Here is a 20824-nt window from a genome sequence, read left to right on the forward strand (position 1 = left end):
CCCTAAGCAAGTACTCAGCTTTTTTCTGCTTTCATAATAATTAGGCTTTCTAATGTAAAACTGTGCAACCACTTCAAGATTAAAAATGTAAGGCCATAAAAACAGTCATTTAATTTACTACCAAATTAAATCTCAGAAAAGACTCTATTGTTATGTCTGCTGTCATCATCACATTTAAATATGGAAAATGCCTAGTCTGAATTTTTTTTGAGCTCCTGCAAAATGACTACTCTTCAAGGGTATTTTTGAATAATCTGTGTAATAAAAATTTGCACACCTAATGACAATGGCTGTTGGAAGATTGTAGGCAGCTATTTAAGCAGAATGTGTGAGCTCAGAGAAATATGTTTTTCAAAGAAATGCAAAACTACCATATCAAAAATGCTGGAGTCTTTTAACATTTCAGTCATCATGTATGTAAAGGCACTTCTGCGAGTGTAATTAGGTTCACATGTCAGTTGTACAGCTATTTATCTCTGGGTGCTGGGAGAGGCGTCAAATTACTTCTGGAGAAAAAATACTTTTTCCTTCAGTTTTTGTTGGTTTGGTTTGTTTTTTTTTCATAAAAAAAACCCCACCACATTGGCAAAAATGCTCAAGCAAGTTCTTTTTAAACTATAGCTGTTGGTGTAAGTGAGGTTGCAGCATCCTTCCCTTCTCTTTTCACTACTAATGAACAGGGAACCTGTGCCAGCCCTGAGGGGATGTCCAGTACCCAGGCTCCTAGTGCTCTATATCCCATGTCTGTGTGGTGTTGGCCATCTCATCTAAGTAGAGGCACTGAATTAGACACTCTGCTAGAGCTAACTGATACCAAACACTAAGAAAATTTTCATCTAAAACTTCATTCCTCTGCATAACTTAAATGCTTGAGTCAGGACTACATAAAATGTTTCTTGGTCTGTTTTTAGTAGATTTATAAGAGTAAGTTAACCAGCGTCAGGTCGGTGCACTGGTGACGATCCCCGGTGGCACAGTGTGGCTGCACACATGTTATTGTATCCTATTAACCACCGAAACAGGACAGCTATGCCCAAGCTGCTCAGCGTAAATAGACTCCAGCCCCTGCTAACTCCCTGGGAATTATTTTGGAGAGCGGTAGTTGATTCATGCCAAAACAACACCATATCTGAAAATATGACTGCTCTGGTGCCTGGGACTGCTCTGACACAGTCTCACAGCGGGTGCAGAGCACCCTGCAGACACTTGCCCACTTCATCCTCAGGTTCGTACAGTGCTCTTTGTGCTGTGAAAAACCTGTTAATTCCTATTTCTTGGGCAAATGCTTTGCTCTTATGCTAATATGCAGAATTGTGGTAACACAGTGGCCTTTGGTTCTCTGAATGACATTTTCAAAATATGGTAATTTACCAGTATTTTACCGGTACATGAGGGTTAGATGTGCTCTGAACATGCCTGCTAGAGAACCTCTCTTGGAGACATACGTATCTCTTAGTCTGGTTCCCAGAACCCAAATAAGTTTAAACTATTCATCTCCACAGGCAATGACAATTATGTACACAGGCAGCATTAAAACAGCAGATGTGTAGGAAGCCACAAATAGGACAAATCGTGGAAGCTAGGCTAACTTTGGTGGGACAAATGACCTTCAGGAGATGCCTTCTGTCCTTCAGCTCCAGGGGAAGTTTGAATTATTAGCTTAGCCAAGATGCTTAACATTTAGACACGTGAGGACTGGTGAACTGAATTTTACCCTCCCAGCCTTCAATCTATCTATGCATTTAAATTACATGATTAAAACATATAAAATGCCCCTAAAAGCCATAGGGCAAGCACTTAAGGGGTTAGTTACATAGGACTCTAACAGACACATTTTTGAGGAACTCAGCATAGCAAAGCAATTAAAGATGTGCCTAGATACTTTTAAACTCTACTTTACATGATCTCTGCTAGATCATAGCCACAGTGGTGCAAATATAACCATACGTTCTTGTCTCCAGCTGTGGGGATTTGCAGGAAGTAACCCACTTGATACTCTCCTGAGTTTACTTCACAAAACTGAACAGAATCTGACTAAAAGCAGTGCACAGACCAAGCTCATGCCCAATCCCTTCATCTCCAATGTTTTCCATTGCTAACATATATACACTGTCAAAAAAAGAAGTTGATCGCATTTATTGTATGCTTTTACAACTTAAAATCCTTTTAATATACCATTTGTCAACATTAGTGTGTGTTTTTTCTTACATTTTTAAAACGGTCTTGAAAACTTACCCATATAGGGTTTTGTGCCAGCCATAGAAGAAGCTTTTTCTGAGCCTTTCACTATGGTTGCTATGTTAAAGTCAGTGATATGAACATGTCCTGCAATTACACAAAGTAAAAACAGAAGTTAAAATAGCACATCATACAAATATTTCTTCCTTTGTTTAACATTTAACTAATAATGGAAAGAAATTGAATTGGAAAGATTTGTACCAATTCATGGAAACTCACTATTAAGTGTTTGTCATAACTAGAAGAATCATATTGGCAGTAACATGATGGAATACTTTTCCTGAATGGTTGTGTCCGCTATCTGCTCAAAGTGCAGAACATTTTAGGCTGGTCAACCTTGAACCTCCTCCTGCTGTGAATGTTAGGGATAGGAACTGGATAGTAACAGGAGCAGTGCTGAATTTTGTGAAGTTCTGTGTGAAATCTACCTCTCCTGATCTCCAACTAGAGCCACCTCTCACACTCTCAGGTAGTCGTGACGCCTGTCTGCTGCCGCATCCACTTCAGGTTTCCATCAGCCTGGCTCTTTCTGAGTCTCCTCAGGGCAAAAAGGGAGCCGAGAAGAAAAAGGGTATTTCTGTTGTACGATAACTATAAAATTAGGTCCATGGTAGCAGAGGAGTGTGTACGTAACAGTGGCAGGTCCCAAATGATCACTCATTTGACAGCAGGTTGCAGGATGAAAGATAAGTGACACAAGTCAGGCCGCGGACAGCTGATTTAAACTGAACTAATCAGGCTGGATGGCCCAAACCTGCTGGCATTACATTTTTTCCTGGGGTGGTTTACAACGAGCACAGTTTAAATTGCTCCAGCACAGCGAAGCAATAGCTGTTAATCCTGGCTTGCCGTAGGCAGGTAAACTGAATTTAAATCCAGCCTGAAAATGTACCTGCAGACTTTTAATTTGATAAGGCTGCTCTTGGATTTTGCATCTTCCACTTACGGACTAGTTTTACACTGTGGAGCGATGCAGATATTGTGCTCTCTGTGATTACATCCGGCAGTGCCATTGTGGAGGACAGAGCACAGGGAAAGCTACTCCCTTCCCCAGCTAAGCCCTGCACTCACACCAGGATTAATACATCATCTCTTGGACTAGACTCCTGAGTGACAGGTTCCTGTGATTTTTATTTATTATTTTTTTATCAAGATCTCAAGCTCATTGAAGCCACAGAACGGAGCAGGCTTTAGGCATGATACAGTTATTAAGCGAGGGTGGTTGTTATCATGTTTGCTGCCAAAGATGAAGAGTGTAACAAATGACTGATGCTGAATGTAACGGCAGTGCCCGACTGAGGAACAGCAGTCTCAACAAAAGATTATGCTGCTCCAACAGTCTAACCTAGACCCTGCTTGAAGTCCACAGGAAATTTGTCTGCCAACCTCTAAGAAGTCTGCAGCCACGCATGTGTGAACTGAAATTCTCAGAGTCCCCTAATTTGGCCAGATCAGAGCTGGTTTTGAAGGGGAAAAGGAAGAAGGCACATCCCACTGCTAAACTTAACGCTATTTCTCCAAATGTAGAAGCTTAAAGCTATTTCTCCAACACAGTAGCAGTTTTCGGCGAAATGGTTTGCATGCTTTCTGCCTTTTTCTCAAAAACTGCTTACATTTTATTGACATTTTATTTCCTCCCAAGACACCCAGCCCAGGAAGACATCTGCACATGGCAGACAAAATCTGTGAGCAGATGAAAGTGATTGCTTTGTAAGGGGTGGGAATTGTTAGGCTGCCATAACAAGAATTAGTGTTCACAGCCCAGCTTGACATCAGATTTTAAGGTGGCATTCCTCCTTCCCGGTGGCCAGAGGTAATGGTTGGTGAGCAGCAAGTTTGCAGTTTATTTCTGCAATAGCAAAACACCACGGCAGAAGGCTTCTTGAAAAAGATAATTGAACCACATACAGCCACCTCATGGCAGTAGTTTCAAGCAATTCTGTGTGCGCCATAGAATGAAAAGCTGCAAGGAACACGGTAGACTAATACTTCCTCTTTTTTTGACAGATAAATATAAAGTTCTGTCATTTAAATGACAGCATTGTAAGTGACGCTCCCTATTAGAGTGCCAGCGTGATAGCCTGTTGCAAAACACCTATCGCATAATATCCATTCAGACTGATCCAAACAGTTGATTTGCAATGAAAATTGCCTCTCCTGCCGTGCATTGTTTTCTCTGCCTTTTATTAGATTTCTTCTCATTTAACAAAACCAAAATAGCACACGTGAAGTGTTGTGTGCACTGGTTGACGGGTTTTGTTAAAAATGCCTTTCTGCAAGGTAAGGGATGGATTGGAAAGGTAGATTCAGCATAGCTCCTCCACATCCCGCTGCCAACACGGCAGCGATGCTCAGCTCCTGTGCCTGTAGCAGAGCACAGCAGAGCCATGTCTGTACCGCTGGAAAAACTCCACCTTTGCTCTACGCCGTCGCACGGACACCTCACAGCCCATGGGCTGCCTGCAGGGAGCCTTTGCCTGTTGCTTAGAGGGCTGCTAATTGGCTATGGAGGGAAAGCAAGGTGTCCCGTAGGCCGGCGGGTGGCTGTGGTGCCGCAGGGACTGCAAATGGTGCCTGGTGGGAGATGGGGGCATGGAGAGAGGCTGCGTCTGGGACTGAATCAGAGCAGGGGGTGGTGGAGCATGAACCCCCTGTGCCTGTGGAGGAGGGCTGGAGGGATGTCGAGGCAGAGCTCTGCCTGCCTGCACACACCACTCAACAGTTTCAACTCTTTTAAGTCCAGTGACTTGTATTTTTTAATTATTTTTTTAAGTTTTTAATTCCTGGTATGAATATTTCAAGGGATAGTTAGACCCCAATTTTCTATAGGAGCCTTTCTAAGCAGCCTCTACGACATTTTTTTACTGCAACTGTTGCATATAGGAAAAAGAAGGGTTGCTGTTGCTGCAGTAAATATGCTGGGATACTAGCTACTTCATACCGTTTCCAAAATTTTGATTCAAGGGGACATTTTCCCATCTTCACACCTTGTGCTTGATCTCCCTTTATGGATATTACTGTGAACAACTAAATGTCAAAACGAGGTCTGTACCCTGGCTCCCTTCTCAGGTATCTGGTACAATATTGAAGTAAGCGGTATGTCAGTGCCACCTGGGTTTACCTTTTAAGAGCTGTGAAGCAGAGCAGTGCACAACAGGTTCAGTAGTACCTGAATAAATTCAAGTATCACAGGGAAAGAGCTCAGTGCTTAATCCCCACAGCTGCATGACCTCATATGGTGATAAGATGATGGTGGAGAGAAGGGAAGTAAAGGCAAACGACGGCATTCGTCTGGCTCGCTGCAGAGTGGGTTTTTCAAATCATCCCAGGCTGCCCAGATTTCCCATACATCAACATGTACATTGCAAGCAGACAGTATTTCAGTGGAAATTGTTTCAAAAATTCCATTCCTCTAGTCAGCTTCCAGTTAAGGCTTTAACAGGGAAAATTTGTAAGTTAACACCTGGAGCACAGTGTATGACTTTGAGAAGCTTTATGCCTGCGCTTCAGAAGTGCTCTGCAGCTTTTCTGCCTCACTTTTCCAAATGGCCTGAAATCTCAGTATCTGAGGTAAACAGCAAATGATCTTTACTTGGACTTATTATTTCATTTTTGAACAAATCATAACGACAATTAAAACAAGTCCTGAAAGGTGCCTGGGACTGGCTGACTAATGTTTAGCAGAGGAAAATGTACACGACTTCAAACCTCATTGAATTTCTCAGCGTCTGAAACCAAAGGGGTGAATGTGAGGGCAGAGAGAAAAAATACCAGACTGGAGTTAATGCCACCGACTCAGCACGCATCAGAGTTGATGGGAAATCTCAACCCATAACATTTTGCAGCAAATTCAGATCTGGTTTGCCCTCAGAAGGTCAAACCCTATGAACAATTTAAAAAGCGTCTCTCTGGGTTCATCTGTACTATGTACAGGAGCGTAAGCTCATATCCACGTGAACTTGGCACGTCTTGGCAGTCTGCCACTGGTCTTTGGGGAGATTATTAGAAACCTCATTGTACCGCTAGAGATGGGTTCCGCGAGGCTGTGCGTTTCAAAAGGGTAGGCCGTTTAATGGCCTATGTGTAGGCATGTGAAAGTTTCAAGTATATTTTTAAAGTGTGGATAGCTTCAGGTGGGTGAATTGTGCTGAGGACATTCATCTTGTTAATCAGCGTTGGAAGGTTAAATGAGATACGTTCCCTGAAAATTGGGTGTGGGTATGATAAGGACCAGCCCTAGTGCAGACACACCGGGCACATCCTTAGTGGAAGATTTCTGTCTCTTAGACATCACTATACAGTAATAATGTTGCCAGTTCTGCTGTTCAGAAGATAATATCGGGGTTCAAAATACTGAATTTATGGGTGGTTTTTTTCATCCTATTTATGGTTTTAAGATCAAGATTGCTCATTGGCTGCATCTTTCAATTTTGCGGTTAGCTCTCAAATGAGAGATGAGATTCTCATGTAATCAAGGAAATAGAGTTTTTAGAAAAACTTTGATGACCATAAAACAATATAATAATATAAAATACAAGGCACATATGAACGTCAGCTTAAATCTGCCTTGTTCTCTCATCAGAGAAATGATTATTGAGTAAAATTATCACTAACAGATGCAAAAATCAAGTCTAAAAAAACCCCAAACCTAATAAAATAGTATTAGTCCTGTTAAGCCTGAGAGTGAAATATTAGGTCTGTGATTTCAATATGGAGAACCACCAGGAAACAGTTCCAAGGCTAGAATTAGGAGCCATTCAGTGCAATTAGCAGGTAGCACCTTCAAAATGAAAAAAACAGGCAGTGAGAACAGTAAACACATGTTCGCTGTTTAAGCTAAGGACCTCTTTGCCACAAGATGTTAAGGATGCTAAAAGTTCCCTTCACTCAAGGGAGCACCAGAAAATATGATGGAAAAGACCACTGAAAGTTATTAAACGTGTGGAAACCATATCCAGCTCAGGAAATGCCTCAGTTGCAAAAGGCTGGAGGCTGGGGGAAGCACCACAAAAACTTGCTCGGTTTATATCCTGCTCTGTCATTCACTTTTTGGAGACTCTTGGAGATAAGAAACTCAATTAGATGGGTCTTTGATCCAATATGGTTGCTCCTCTGCTCTTAAGCTGAAAGCCTGCATATCTGTAACACTATCTATGTCAAGAGAGAGGGGCAAAAGGATGAGAGCAGTGCCCTGTTAAGGAAAAATTAAAAATGCTGAGGCTCTTTAGCTGATGGGAGAGTGCTGAAGGAGTTTTTGAATATCATGTAGATTGTGGTTGTAAGCTATTATTTGTCAAATCCTGCAATTCTAGAAGCAGAAGATGTTTTCTTGAAAGAAGAATGTTTTGAAACATACAAAAAATCACTTTTCTTTCATGAAGGATGGTGAACTTGCTCCAGGAGGTTGTAGAGGCCAATATCAGCAGCAGCTTCAAAGAAGCAGTAGACAAACTCATTAACAAAGATTCATCCAGATTCTAAAGGGAATATACAGAGATACTCTAATATCCTAGTACAAAAATTGTGGGTTAAAGGAAGCACTGAAGCATTTGATGACCAAGTGGCAAGGGGCACACTCCATGAGTCTCCTCTACAGACAGAATACCAGCCAAGGTCTTGGGTCTGACCCAGGAGGGAGTTCTTCCTCGGTAAACCAAGCAGGGACCTTGCTGAGTCTTATGAAATGAGGTCCTGAAGAACTTGCCTGAGAGGAAATCAAACCCTTGCAAATTTCCTGTAAACAGAGGGTAACAATGGTGTGGTCACTCTGCACAGCGCAAAACCTGGATGCCAAAGTAGAGCCTTATAATTTCTGCAGAATGACCAGAAATGTTAATATCAGCGGTGCTGCCAAAGAGCTATAGAAATGATGGTCTCATCTCTGAAAAAAGGCAATGTGCTCATCTGTTTGCCGCTGCTTGTTTTTCTGCATTTTAGGCATTCCACATCTCTTTAGACATCATAGACAATAGATCATGGAAATATGTAAAGACATCTTTAATTTCTTTCATATTTCAGAAAAAATATACATGGACTAGACTCGCCAGCTTTCAGTTCTAAATGCTGTCTTTTCACTTATATTGTTCTAAGCCATTAAAACGAAAGGAATAGCAGAGGAAGCAGAATACTGTTATTAAGAGAATTCTATAATGCTTTTCTCTGTACAATACAATAATAATAACTACTCTCCTGAACCATCAGGTAGTCCCTTCAGCTATCGCTGGAATAATTGTGTTTCGGATGCATGTTAGCAGAAGAGAGAACTACTACTAAATTTAGAGATTAGTGTTATAAAAGGAAGAGCTTTCTGGGAAAGCTGAGAAGGAAATGTAACAAAAGAGCTTTATGGACAGCATTAATTTCCTTAGAGGGGTCTGATTCCAGTTCAGAGAGTGAAGCCTGAAACCATCCCTAGTTTCTCTCCTCACAGGAGACTCCTCTATGGGATGGAGAATCTCTCCAGGAGACCAGACAATCATCTTCTGCTAGAGGCTGAACACTATTTTAAGCAGCTGATTACCCCGTTCTCATGTAGCATTATACTTCTCGTGATCATCTAACACTTATTCCCACTGATGCATCAGAACCTGTGCTCAGCAGTGCTGAGATGTGGCTTTGCCAAAAAGTATATGGGAAAATTCAAGCTGCCTCTGCCAGAATGGTTCTGAATATGTTGTATACATTTTTGTGGGTTTTTTTCTTTGTAAATTAGATTGGTCATTTTTAATGGGTTAAGAAAAATCTCCTGTTTTCACTACTTCTGTATTCCTGCGGTAAGTTCCTTAAGCCATACAGATAGATTGTAGTGAAATTAGTTTTAGTGAAGAGGAATATCTATAATCTTGGTACACATTATGAAAATCAGTCATTTTAACTTCTTGAAGATGTAAGGCACCGTGAATGGTGTAACACTACACTTTGACTTCAGCCAAAGGAGGTTTCTTCAGTGAGGCCAAAGAAATCTAACTCACTGCGACAAACTCTCGGTCCTAAATGTTGTGCATATCCAATTCCATAATACTTTCTGAAAGCACAGTTTGTTTAATGAACTGTAAGAAAGACCTAGGGGTAAAGTCAAACATATAGGAAACTGTTGTGCCATCTTAGAGGCCACAGGCTGAAATAAAGTTCCTTCCTGTGCACCTGGTTAGACTCATATTAGGTGAATTTGTTACGCTTCCTCTACAGCCTAGCTTATTTATAGTGCATATATTCAGCCCATTTTTCCCTTAAGTGAAATCTGATGATTCCCTAAAAATAATGTTGCTGTATTGTGGCTTAGTCAAAGCTTTTATGGACTTCAAGGATAGCATTCATCTTGCAAAGCGTACATCTACAAGATGGATGGCTATATCTTTTCTCAAAACTTCCTGGGTATTAGTCACCGAAGAGAAACAGATACTAGTGTATAGTGCAGACATCCAAAATAGATCAGATGATCTAAAACATCTCTATGTCTTTCAGTTATGTGTAAAGGAAGCCTGATGAGGCTAAAGACGAGCACGGTACAGACACCTGTCCTACTGATGTCACCTCATTTAGTGAGTTGAAGTGTGTGGACCCTTATCTAGGTTGGGAGAATTACATCTCCCAACCACATAACAGGTCTGTGAACCAAGGATCCATGAGCTAATTAATTCTGCTGACAAGGTCTATCTGCGAACCTGGAGAAGCAAGGTTGTTTCACCACTGGTCCTCAGGTGTGCTACGAGGGAGCAGTATTCTGCTGTTTTGCAGAACAGGGACTATCCATCCCAAAATTTCTACGCTGGCTACAGATAATTTTGTTGCTGAACAGCTTATAATCATAAAAAAACCCTTAATTTTGCAGCATATTGCTCACTCTGGTGTAGCTTCTTCTCTGCAATACTTGAGCCCCCGTAGGAAAGCTCTGGCAAGAGGCTGATTTTGTGCAGTAATTGGCCTTGATGAGGGGCAAGGAGAGATAAGGGCAACCGTACTTCAAAGGCTGTCAATCAGAGATTTAACACACATAGTCATTTCATGTTGCCTTTGACATCTTTAATTCACCGGGGACTTAAAGACAAGAGATTTCTATTTCATGCTTATTAGCTGATGTTAGTGTCTAGGGAACATTAACACTTATGGCTCTGAAACATTAAATTCCTGAAGTTCTAGATGGTTTAAAACTCCCACATTATTTATCTTTGTTGGCTTCCATATTCTCAGGGTCAAACTCCAGCTCTTCACAATGTTACCTGTTTAATCAACTTTAGCTTGTATACCCAGCAGCTCTGCAATGGATTTTGAAAGATAATGGTAAGGTTGGCATAATTTCAAGTTTCTATTTTCTCAAACATTAACTGTTTTTAATCAATTTCTAAGGTGAACAAAGCACAAGACTTTCCCACAGTAGCAAACATGCATCTCCTTTTTCCATTTAGTCTTCCTCCTGTACTATTCCTGTTCTACCCGATTCAAAGTTAATGCCTTCTTTACCTGTATTTTCTCATGTTCTTCCTATGAATAGTTGCCAGAAGATGCACAAGGTTTTAGCAAAATACTTCATAGACAGCAAATATGTGTAAAATTTAAGTTTAAAGAAATCAGCTGTTGGTTTTTTTCATACCATGCCTTTTTTGTTTGAGATCATGGAAATAGTACTGAAAGTTCAAAGCTGATCATGTTGTCCTTTTTATGTTGTTTAAGCCAGAACTGCATGTAGAGCCACAAAAATTTTGCAGACTTAGAGGAAAATTTCCAAATTCCATATCTAAATTTAGGAAAGTAATTTGAAAGTAATTTCAGATACCTACATGAGAAATAATTTGCTATATGAAATTTCTTAGCCATTCAGAAGAGAAAATAAGTGCTTGGTACTCTTCTACTGATAGGCCCCTAAAAAAGGATTATGGCAATTCACTGTAATCCTGTTAATAAAATATTAACTTCTTTTTACCAGGTGTCCCTGGTGATCTCAATTTCTATTAAATTCCTTCTTCAAGTCTTGCAAGTGTCAGATCAGAATTTTTTTTTTTTTTTTTTTTTTTACAATAGGAGGGGGAATTACAAAATCCACAGGGTGGACAGAGGGACTTTGCAGAAAAAGTCCAGATTTAGGTAGGAATCCAACATCTGAGGCTGATTTACAAAGCATGTCATGAGTATGTCACTGAGCTCTCAAGAATTAGAGATGTCTGAGAGAAAGCGGTCAATATTCACTTACCATGCTCATCCAGTAGTATGTTGTCAGGTTTGATGTCCCTGTGAAATAAGGAAAAGAATGCATTACATTTCATACCCAAAGAAAACCCGCAATTTCAAAGTTTTCCCCATCTGGGTATGAGGGCCAAGTCACTTAAATCATTACAAAATCAATGAAAACCATATCATACATAAAGGCAAATGATTTTTATCTATATCTTTTTACTCCCCTGAGAAAACATGCATACTAAAGAGGGTCTCTAGGTTTCCATTTCATGTGGTTTTGTTTTCATGTGGTTAGCATTGACATGGATTTGCGTTTCAAGATTGTGCACTTTATTCTTTATAGCAGCAGGAACAAGATGGAAGATTTGCATCAAGGAGGTGCCTGATTGCCTCAGGGACTCTACATTTGACAGACCCAAGAAATCATTTAATTGGAAACATCGGTGGTTCTACCCTTTCTGCCAGACCCTGCTAATCTGCCATGCTCACGTGCATGATCGCTTACTTATTGTAGAGTCCTGCTAGCTATCTTCTACTAATTGGGTAAGTCTAGCAGCTCTCCGTTTAGTCCCTGGATCCCCACTTGGCTGTCTGTAATGGCAGGTACTATGCTGGAGAAAGGAGCAGGTCAAAGGGAGGATGGAGATTATGATGTGCTGAAGCATCAGCTCAACTCTGCTGTTCTTGGCACAAGGGAACACCATTGCTCTAGAGAGCTGCACTTTCAGGATCATTTTCTGTTGACCTACGTTCATGCTGCTGTCCGGAGAGATGGAGACAGCTTTTCCCCACCATTGTTAGGCATTCCCACCCTCTTTCTTGGTCCAGCATCATTGCTTATGGTGTGGACCTGTTCTGGGGGAAAATCATCTCTTCCCTTTGCCAGGCGGGATGGGTGCCTGGTTTGGCTCACCCTGGGGCTTGGTGGGTGCGATGCGGCAGTGTTGTGCGGCACTGCCTTTTCACTGGTGGCTCATGCTTCACGCAGTTTTGAAGCCGTGTTCTTGGCACGGCATTGCCGGTGTTGAGGATGCATCAGTCCACCTTGAGGAAAACATTTTCCCCTTGGGCTGAATTTTTCACTTATCTCAAAAGAAAAGGCACTGTAAACTGTCAAAACTGTCAAAATAAGCCGTTGAATGAGGCTGCAAATGAACTCCAAACACTTCCACCCGTGTAATTTCTTTTAGCCAAGGGATAGCTTGATTATTCCAATTTAAACATTTCCTAGGACATCCTATCCTGACTGAAATACGTATTAATACATAATTATATTTTGCTAACAAGTTTTTTCCAGTGTGCCCATAAATGGAATAAAGAAAAAAGTGAAACGTTGCAAAAGGAGAATGTGGTATACCAGAAATTTTTTTTATTTATTTATTTTGATTAGAGAATGGTTTCTAACGGAAACGTCATAGAGGAGTAAGACAACAATAATATGTATATGGCTTGCATGATATGAGCTCAGTCATCACCCAAACTCCACATCTTTATTGACAAAAGAAGGAAGCTTACAGTTCTGAATTCCACGCTTTCTAGCCCTTTCTGAGAATCACATGCAATAGTGAAGTACACTAAGATTATGTTTACAATTTGTGTAGCAGCAGCTGGGGAAACATAGGATAAATAAGAAATTATTTTGAATCATTCCGTGTGCATTTGGAAATAATGTAGGATGTGTATGTCTCCATGTAAGGAAAAGGACCCCATGATGAATTACCATCTGGAATGGAAATTTAAAATTATACCCATATTTCAGTATGAAATATTGTATTTCTTCTGCACAATTTACAGGCTACCTGTGATTGCCTGATTCAACAGCAGTTCTAGTTACATGTGTACTATAAAGGGAAATCTCTCCTAGAGCCCATGTCACCCACAAACCTCCAAATTCTGTCTTGGCTCTTTCCTCTCCCCTGTAGTCACTTTTCATATCATTAACTACATCAAACACCTCTCCTCTCCCTGTTTTCATATGGGTGAAGTTGTGAGTTGCAGGCAAAATGTAGGATTAAATATCTTTGCTTATATTATAAAACTTCTCTTTGGTTGAATTATCATAGGAAATTCTATGCATTTTTATAGGTAATGTTATATCTAATCTCTCGATTGATGAAATAGTTTTTGGAAGAGCTACTGTTCAGCTGGTATCAAATATATTTGCCATTAACAAAAAGACCTCTGGTTTTCAATAACTCTTTTCTGGTAAGAGCTGGAATTGTGATTTCTTGCTAAATAGTCTTTGTGGCTGACCCACAACTTGAAAATACAGCAATGACTTTCAATGGAAGTAAGGACATCATAGTTTTGACTGTTGAATTCAATATTTTAAACTTTGTCTTCACAGAATTTAACAAGAACAATCTGACACAGTTCTCACGTGGGTAAAACGATTGGGGGTCACATCCAAGTATGTTAGGGCCTTCCTGTGGCTTCCTAAAATCAGTGATACATTCAACATCTCTCCGAACTGTTTTCCCTAGTTTAAGAAAACAAAATTTAAGAATTGGAATGGTACAATCATTAGTACTTCACTGAGAGTAAAACTGATCAAAAGGAGAAATTCAGCTTTATGAGCTACTGCCACGTGTATAACAATGCAGTACCCAGGGACTGCTCATTACAAGACTGTGCCTTTTCTATCTTTTTTTTTTTTTTAAGAAGATGAGTTTAAATAATCTGAATATCTGCTATGGTATTGCACCATTAAATAGACTATACATTTTTATTACCACCAGAAACACTGACAAATCCACTTGACAACTGTATGTATCATCAAATATATTTTTCATGCAGTTGCATCTGTAATGATCAGAAAGTTGAGTGGTAAAATTAGATCTGTGCTTATCTCTCTGTGACTAATTCAGGCAGTGGCTGATACTTGATACAGATGCACACAGACCATAAAGCCTCTCCTACCTCAGGGATTTTCCCCGCTGTGGGCTCTGCCGACTTTGCTTGTTGTGCTGAGAGGCAGGACTGTAGCTGGGGGCAGGTACAACAGGGTGTATTGCCTTGCACAGAGCAGCCCAACCCCTCAGTCCCTGAGGCAACTTGATAGACTCATGACCGTGCCTCAGATTTCAAAAGAGGCTATTTTAAACTGCTATTACAGCCAGTAAAAGTCATGGGCTAACTTAAGCCAGAAGGTGAACAAGTAAGATGCTGCTGGTTTGGGATCACATGCCTGGAGATGTGCGTGATGCCTGGATTCACGTGGCAGGTGAGAAAGCAAAGCGCAAGGTCACGGTGAAGAGCGTGCCTTCCAGCAGCACTCTGTTATGTGGTTGTCCCCAGTTTACAGCGTGGCACTAAAAGCTCTCCTCTCCTCGCCGGAGGCAGCCTGTTGAAAGCTCCAAAGACTGCAGAGGAGTGAGGCCGCTGCTCTGCCCTTGCACTGACCGCTGCCTGCTGGGTACAGGGCAGGGAGGGTTCAACACAGTCATGGCAAAGACTTGGCAGGTGTAGGAGCATTGCAATTAAATTTACTGGATATATGCAGAACAGAGGGTTTCCGGCCTCTGTTGTACAAACCACAGCTAGTTCCTTTAAGTAAATACTCTAGTTAAATTCATGTAAATAGTAAAACCACTGTTTATGTAGGAAGGTGGGTTTAAAAGATAAAAACTCTTTAGTTAAGCAGTTTAAATTCAAATGTGTTAAGTAAGTGAAATCCAGTTTTCACTAACTCATCAATTTTTCAGAAAACATTTTTCCCCTTAGCAAGCATGTTCAAACAACAGGGTGTGAAATTCAACGCCTTAACTTCAGGGTTTTCCTGTTATGTATATCCTTAGCTAAAAGAATAAATTGAAACACTCATTTCATAATCCCAGTATCTTCAACCAGCTCGTAAGAGAAAATGAAGGACTTTCGCAAGGAACAAACTCACTCACAGTTTGGATTCAGAAGAGCCCTAGGCTGCCCTCTAACCATTCACCAAACAGTGACCAGCAGAGCTATGGCAGGGTCCTTGACACAGAGTTCATAAACACGACTTTCTCAGTCTGTACTGGGGCTACTCCAACTCTTTTCATACACAGAAAAATCAGAGCACCATAGAAATGGAAGCAGGGAAACCTTCAAAGTCTGCTCAGTGACAGGACCAGGCATAACTAATATAACAGCTGGCCTGAGTAACTCAGACATACAAACAAATGAGAAAAAAATTGGAAAAATCACAGTTTAATTGCCACTTGTTGATATTGCCTGTGAAACCATTTCTAGCTTTTTTCAATTGCCTTAGCTACAAATGTCAAACTAAAGCTGCCTGAAGGATGAAAGTACAGTAAGAAGGTGCTGCATATAATTTCCAAGTAGGAAAGAATGATTAATAATCTATTTGTATCTTCTATAATATCTAGGTCAAGTGGGCATCCAATGCTTGAAGATATTCCCTCTGCATGGAGAAAAACCATGAGTGTGGCTTGACTCGTGTCACTGCATATGCCAGTCAGAGTCCCCTGAACTCCCTGGAAAGGCTCACAATAATTATAAAGGACTTAGATTCAAGTACCTGAAGTTTTCATTACTGCATCCATCAATGTTTCTTTCTGGTGTTACTAAGTGGGGTAGAAGCAGATTTCTAAACTAAGAAGCTGAGAAGTTTTGCAGATTTTCAAGACCTGACTGGATAAACCCCAAGGAACCTGGTGTGATCTGAGTGCTTTGGGCAGAACATTGGACTAGAGGCCTCTGGAGGTCTCTTCCAGACGGAATTAGTTTGTGAATCTATGAAAAATAATGTATCCAAGTTCAAAGTCCATCATTCTTGTTGTCCCTCCTTTTAGCTACAAGGAAGTTCATGAAAGACTGAAGAGACCTGTGAGAGGACTGTATACGTGGAATTTAGTGAGTCTTTGGTACAGTTGGAAGCTAGTCAAAGCTTCCATATGCTTAATTCTGTCATGGGGCTTGAATGCTCATGAAGAAAACAGTAGGAATAAATAGCTTATCTTCAGCATGAAAAGAGGTTAAAATTGAAATGCTCTGCAGTTCAGCATTGGAGAGGTGTGACATGATATTTATCATCTATCTGAAGTGGTAAAAGAATGAAGATTATTTCACCTGAAGAGGACTCTGAGAAATCTCAGTAAGAGTGAGCAAAACTCTTGATTTATTGCCAGTGATTATATTGCCAGTACCAGATAAAACGAAGAATAGACACAAATTATATATATACATCAGAAGGAGAAATTGAATTACTCATCAGGATTAATGGCCATAAATAACCTTCCAGAGGTCACACTTTTGTATCTCTTATGTGGATCAAATAGTCATAGAAAAGAAGACTGAAAAACATGCGATGACGCTGTTTGCTCTAAAGCTCGAAATCAAGAACAATATCCAAAAAAGATTCACATGTACTGCTACGAATTAGCAACCAGGACACTGTAACTTTCGATCTCTATTGATATTGACTGGACTTGAAACGCTGATCTAGAAATGAAAGATGTGTGCTCTGTGAAGTCAACCATGAATTGCCCAGTTTTCTCAAGGTAAAAAAAAGTAACAACTGGTTTGTTGACGATCACTTCACATTGATAACAACTAATTCTAAGTAGGTTACAGAAAAATATTGAAAAAAAGGTGTTATGCTCGAGTTCAAAACAAAGGTAGGTCCTTTGGGTTACCTGATTTCATAGCACCTGAAAGAAAACCGTCAAAAAAGGAAAGATCTGGGGAAGGTTAAACGAAAAGATTCCCTGAGAATAAGGAACAAATAGATTAGAGTTCTTTAGTTAACAGAAGAGATCTGTAAGATGTGATGTGACAGGCGTATCAAATAATAAATAGTATCTAGATGGTCAATAGAAGTTTTCTATTTGCTTTTGGAATGTGAAAGCAAGGTTCTTATTTCATAAAACTGAAGTGAACGAAACAAACAGAGTTTTATTTATATAACTGAGAATTAAACTCAAATTGATTACTGCAAGACATAATTGCATAAAAATGTTTCAGAGGCTTAAACAAAGATTTAGCCGTTGATGTGAATAACAGGACTACCAGCTAGGGTTCCTCCAGCGGAGATTAATCTAATTGAATTAGGAAAGCATTTCTACAGCAAGTACAGATGCTGTTTTCCCTTCACCTTTTTGAAACACATCAATAGTAATGCCAAACACAAGATCTATGTTTTCCCTTAAACCTGTGAGAACTGAAAAACTAACACTGCCCATCTGTTTTATTCTGCTTTCATATTTTTCAGCAAACATACATACAGAACAGGCTTGGTTTCTGACGTGTTTAAATTTGTGATATTTTTTGCTTTTGTCTATATTTTCTCCTTATTTCATCAAAAGATTTGATGTGTTTCCAACACAGAGACAGCTGTTCTTTGCCAGCCCAAGCAGATTTTTATGACCAGAGAAAATACTTCAGTTATAACAGCTCTGGATGGATCTGAATTCACATGTGTAATACCCCTAACCCTTTATTTGGTGTCAGCAAAAGTCGAAAGCACATTCTTTCAACTTTAAGTCTGACAGATTTCACTCTTTGCCTTGCTGGCTCAGAGCAGAATCTAATGTATTATCATATTTCCATTCTCTTGAGCTTCTAAAATCCCGCAGTAACATCTATAAGCATTTCAGTTGATAGCAGTTTTACCAGCATGACTTACTAGGAGTATTTCCACTTTTTAATGGTGATTGGTTTTCTCTGAACAAGGACCCTTGAGGTTTCAAGTCTTCATTAACCAAAGGCAACTTACAGAGAAAACTCAGTTGTGTACGGACTTATGAAGTCTTAGATTTTTAAAAGTGGCTCTTAACTGCTTTTATTTTAATGGACAGAAGATGCATACTCACTTTCATTCAAAGGACAGAACCTTGCATACAAACAACAGGTAGAAGTTGAAACAAGGGAGGTTCAGACTGGATATAAAGGAAAACTTTCACTGTGGGGACAGACAAGCAATGGAACGGGCTGCCCAGAGGGGTTTTGTACTCACTGTCCCTGGAGTTTTTCAAGAGATGAAGCCTGGTCTGGTGTCATATCCAATCGTGCTTTAAGCAGAAATTTGGATTACAGGGGGGACCTCATGATGTCCCTTCCAACCTGAATTTTTCCATGATCTTTTATGTATAGGCAAGTTCTGTAGGGAGCAAAGAGGGCTTTCTCTACCCTTTAAGTCAGGAGCAGCAACTGAGTACCTTCTTATAAACCACAACTAGAGTTACAGCCCATAATGAACCTCCTCCAGGGGCAGTGGTAATGCCTAGAGCCTACTGACAATAAATCTCCATGGGTCACAAGATAGGCTTGTCTCAATCTAGATGTGGTGAGCCCATATTTACACGTGTATCACTAAAAGTCATTGGCTTCCAGTTAAGGCAGCCTATGCCCTTGCAGAATGCTAAAGCTTTTTTTATCAGAGATTGTTTCAAAATATTCAACAGAGAAATTAAATTAGATGGATTTCACATTGTCATAAGGATGCAAAATAAGCAAGAGCCAGACAAAGGCCCTTGAAGTCAATGGAAGGATTACATTGGCTTCAGTAGACATGGTTTCAAGCCCAATAAAGTTGTTCTCATACTTTTTTCTCTTTAGTGCTGACAATCTAACTCTATGTTGTGTAGGATAAACCCTGAAATACTGAGTTTAAAGGTTATTTTCTTAATTATGCAGCTCATTTCTTGTATTTTTTCTTCCTTATGCAGGAATAGGCTTTTGAAGTTACTGTTTTCACTGGGAAAAAAAATTTGTTAGGATCACAGAAAATCACAAACTAGTTTTTAATCTACAATGACATTCGTGATCCTGTTTGCCTTCTGTTTGTCAAAACAGTCCCAACAGTCATAGAATCATAGAATGGTTTAGGTTGGAAGGGACCTTAAAGATCATCTAGTTCCAACCCCCCTGCCATGGGCAGGGACACCTTCCATTAGATCAGGTTGCTCAAAGCCTCATCCAACCTGGCCTTGAACACTCCCAGGGATAGGGATAGGGCATCCACAGCTTCTCTGGGCAACCTGTTCCAGTGACTTAATACCCTCACAGTAAAGAATTTCTTCCCAATGCCTAATCTAAATCTCCCCTCTTTCATTTTAAAACCATTACCCACTGTCCTATCACTACACTCCCCAATAGAGTCCCTCCCCATCTTTCCTGTAGGCCCCCTTTAGGTACTGGAAGGCCGCTATAAGGTCTCCTTGGAGCCTTCTCTTCTCCAGGCTGAACATGACTGAAAGGGAGCAATGACTGTATTCTGGGATATAGGGAATGCTATAGGAAGACTAGGAGTCCGCACTGACGATTAGTCACAAGTATTAAAGTCTAGAAGACAGCTGCTACCATTGAAAAAAAGCACAGTAAAAAGCAACAACTTCTGGATAACAACCTGAAGTCATGCAGGGATAATTCTAATAACCTCGGTTTACTGAGTACCTGATTCTCTCAAATATTAAATTATTCGCAATTATTTGCTCATAACCCATTTATATACTACAGAATATACCTGACCAGAGCCTTTTATTTTTTATTAGGATTTTTTTAGGTTTATTTAGTCACACCAATGTTTCACATTAAATCACAAACATATACCTGTCACGTAATAATAAACTAATGTGTCATGAGTAGTTCTGGACAATTTTCATTAAGATTAATATTAGCTGCATAACAGTTCTTAACAGCCATAAAAATGGTAATGAATTGGGAAATGCAAGTTTCAGTTGTAGATTATTTGAGTTCACATGAGACTTAATGCCATATCAGAGCACTGAAGTGAACCATATCTTACATTATAAAGGGTTTTCTCCTGATTATGGAAAGAAATGTGAACAAATTCCGATTTTCACAGATAGGGACCTCATTTCCTTCTTATCTGATATTTAGATTCATAAATAATACACATGTCCAAGAAAGTGAATGCATACATAGTGAGGTTTTCTTATGGCAAGTTTGTTGAAGCTTTGAATGAAGAAAAAGTCAATATAAACTGGCCACTGTAGCGCCAGGAGATGAATTTGGTCAGAGGTGTTTTGATTCTATAAGGGCAGCATAGAAATGATGTATCCTCCAGAGCTGAACTGTGCAGAGTACCTCCTAAGAGTGCTTGCTCAAGAAATAGCCTCAATGAAGTCTAATGCATACTCTCTTCCTTTCATCAACACTCATCATTCCTTTATCTTTCTTGGGTTTTGTTCCTGACCAACATCCTTCCTAGTTTCAAGAAATGTTCAACAGCATTAAAACAAAATCATAGTAAGACTCTCAGAGTTCTTTGCTATTCTTTCCTATCAGATGGATGGGAACAAAAGACTTTTGACTGCTCCAGACCTCTGATTGCCAGTTCACATAGCCCTCACTTAGATCTCATAAGTAATTGCTGTCACTTACTGTCCTTTCATATGAAGACCTTCAGAACCTTCTGTTCCTGCTCTAATGAATGCCATGACATGCCATGACCCTG

The 20824-nt window shown here is 40.0% G+C and overlaps 1 protein-coding gene across 3 annotated transcripts in view; it reads right to left on the minus strand.

Moving 5' to 3' along the window:
• STK32B (serine/threonine kinase 32B) overlaps positions 1–20824 on the minus strand; it is a 173505-nt gene that overhangs the window by 44163 nt on the left and 108518 nt on the right. For all 3 annotated transcript variants that reach the window (XM_074589075.1, XM_074589076.1, XM_074589077.1), the window contains exons 5-6: positions 11426–11463; positions 2236–2325 (exon numbers count right to left, since the gene is read on the minus strand). In XM_074589075.1, the coding sequence (XP_074445176.1) occupies positions 2236–2325; positions 11426–11463 (128 nt within the window). The remainder of the gene's footprint in view (positions 1–2235; positions 2326–11425; positions 11464–20824) is intronic.

Source organism: Larus michahellis, chromosome 5, assembly GCF_964199755.1.
Source record: "Larus michahellis chromosome 5, bLarMic1.1, whole genome shotgun sequence".
Classification (NCBI taxonomy): domain Eukaryota; kingdom Metazoa; phylum Chordata; class Aves; order Charadriiformes; family Laridae; genus Larus; species Larus michahellis.